The sequence below is a fragment of the Meleagris gallopavo genome, chromosome Z (assembly GCF_000146605.3).
Source record: "Meleagris gallopavo isolate NT-WF06-2002-E0010 breed Aviagen turkey brand Nicholas breeding stock chromosome Z, Turkey_5.1, whole genome shotgun sequence".
Lineage (NCBI taxonomy): Eukaryota > Metazoa > Chordata > Aves > Galliformes > Phasianidae > Meleagris > Meleagris gallopavo.
In genome coordinates this window covers 44,271,172-44,272,513 of record NC_015041.2, presented here as the reverse complement: position 1 = coordinate 44,272,513, position 1,342 = coordinate 44,271,172, and the positions used below count along the sequence as shown (strand labels likewise).

Below are 1,342 nucleotides of genomic sequence, written 5' to 3'. Positions count from 1 at the left end.
AAAAAGCTTAAGAAGGAAGAAGTGTCTGAAAAACAATAAATGAATGAAATTCAGCAATCATTGACTTTGGTAAAGGCATGTCTATCATGTCCAAGATAATGGTCAATATGCTTGCAGATATTCTGCAATATCACTGGTTCAAATGTATTACAATTAAACCTGAGACAAAAAGTCTAAGTGGAACAATTAAATGTATCGAATTTATACTCAGAATAGTACTTGTAATGGGATTGTATCACTGTATTTTATTGTACTGTATTGGTTTTTGGGAGGAGTAACCCTGTCTTTGAAGATCAAAGCAATAACTTTAGAAATCCTCACATAGTTGAAACTGTTAGCAAGTATGGAAATCATGATGCAGTAGCACAATCCAGTTATAAACTGACATAAATTTCTGAGTTTTAAGCCTGAAAATTCTTCTGCTATCTACCAAGTAAATGTACGTCTCTGATGCCGCATTTAAATGGGAAGAAAGGGATCGAGCTCCTCAGCGGGACCTACTGAACAGCTTACCCTCCTTCAAGAAGAATCCGCACAACATCAAAGTGTCCATTTCTCGCAGCGTACATCAGGGCTGTCCAGCCATTACCTGCAGTCGCATTGAGCAGTGACGGAGAACGGCTGAGCAATGCTTTCAGCCCGGCTGCATCTCCAACCGCAGCAAAATTATGCAGCTGGGAAACCATTTCCTGATGGAAGTTCTTTTCAAAGTTGGTCATTGTCTCAACTGAGTTAGAAAGAAGGAACACCTAAAAACTGTTAGCAAAATATTTCAAGTAAATGAAGTAAATTGTTAACACTACACAGATAACCCTAAATCCTGTCACTAAATTATGGTAACGGTCCAATTTGTGTAATTAGAACATATTTGTTGCCCTCGAACAAATTTTTTGCCTCCCCTGTCCACAAACATGGTAAAATTTTACCTAAACAAATCAAAGTTACTTTCAAGGAGGCTTAAGGAGAGAAGAACTTTGCTGCAAAAGTGAAATTTCTTTGAATGTGAATACTCTGGTTTCTGAGCAACCATACTGCAAATCCAGATTTCTGAAAAGCACCAAACCCAAGAAACAAATCCAGGTGCCCGGGGAACAATAGAAGATACACATAAGACGGGTCTCTTTCCAGAAGACCAAACCACCCTTCTCTGGGGCGATCTTTCCTAAGCAGATCTCCGCTGTGCAGCGTCGTCCATTTGTCTGCACCTACGGCCCCACAGCCGCTGGGTGGCCCACACGGTCAGTCCGCCCACTCCCAGCACAGCACAGCACAGCCCAGCTCCGCGCGCACGCGCAGCTCGCGCTTAGGGCTGCGGACGCACCCGCCCCGCTCTCCGCAGCGA

General features: G+C 42.9%; 1 protein-coding gene across 1 annotated transcript in view; it reads right to left on the bottom strand.

The window, feature by feature from the left end:
- The window catches only part of NUDT12 (nudix hydrolase 12), an 11,873-nt gene extending 10,538 nt beyond the window's left edge, over nucleotides 1-1,335 (bottom strand). The window contains exon 1 of the mRNA XM_010725909.3: nucleotides 514-1,335. Within this exon, the coding sequence (XP_010724211.1) occupies nucleotides 514-719 (206 nt within the window). The 5' untranslated portion in view covers nucleotides 720-1,335. The remainder of the gene's footprint in view (nucleotides 1-513) is intronic.
- Between the last annotated feature and the right edge of the window lie 7 nt (nucleotides 1,336-1,342).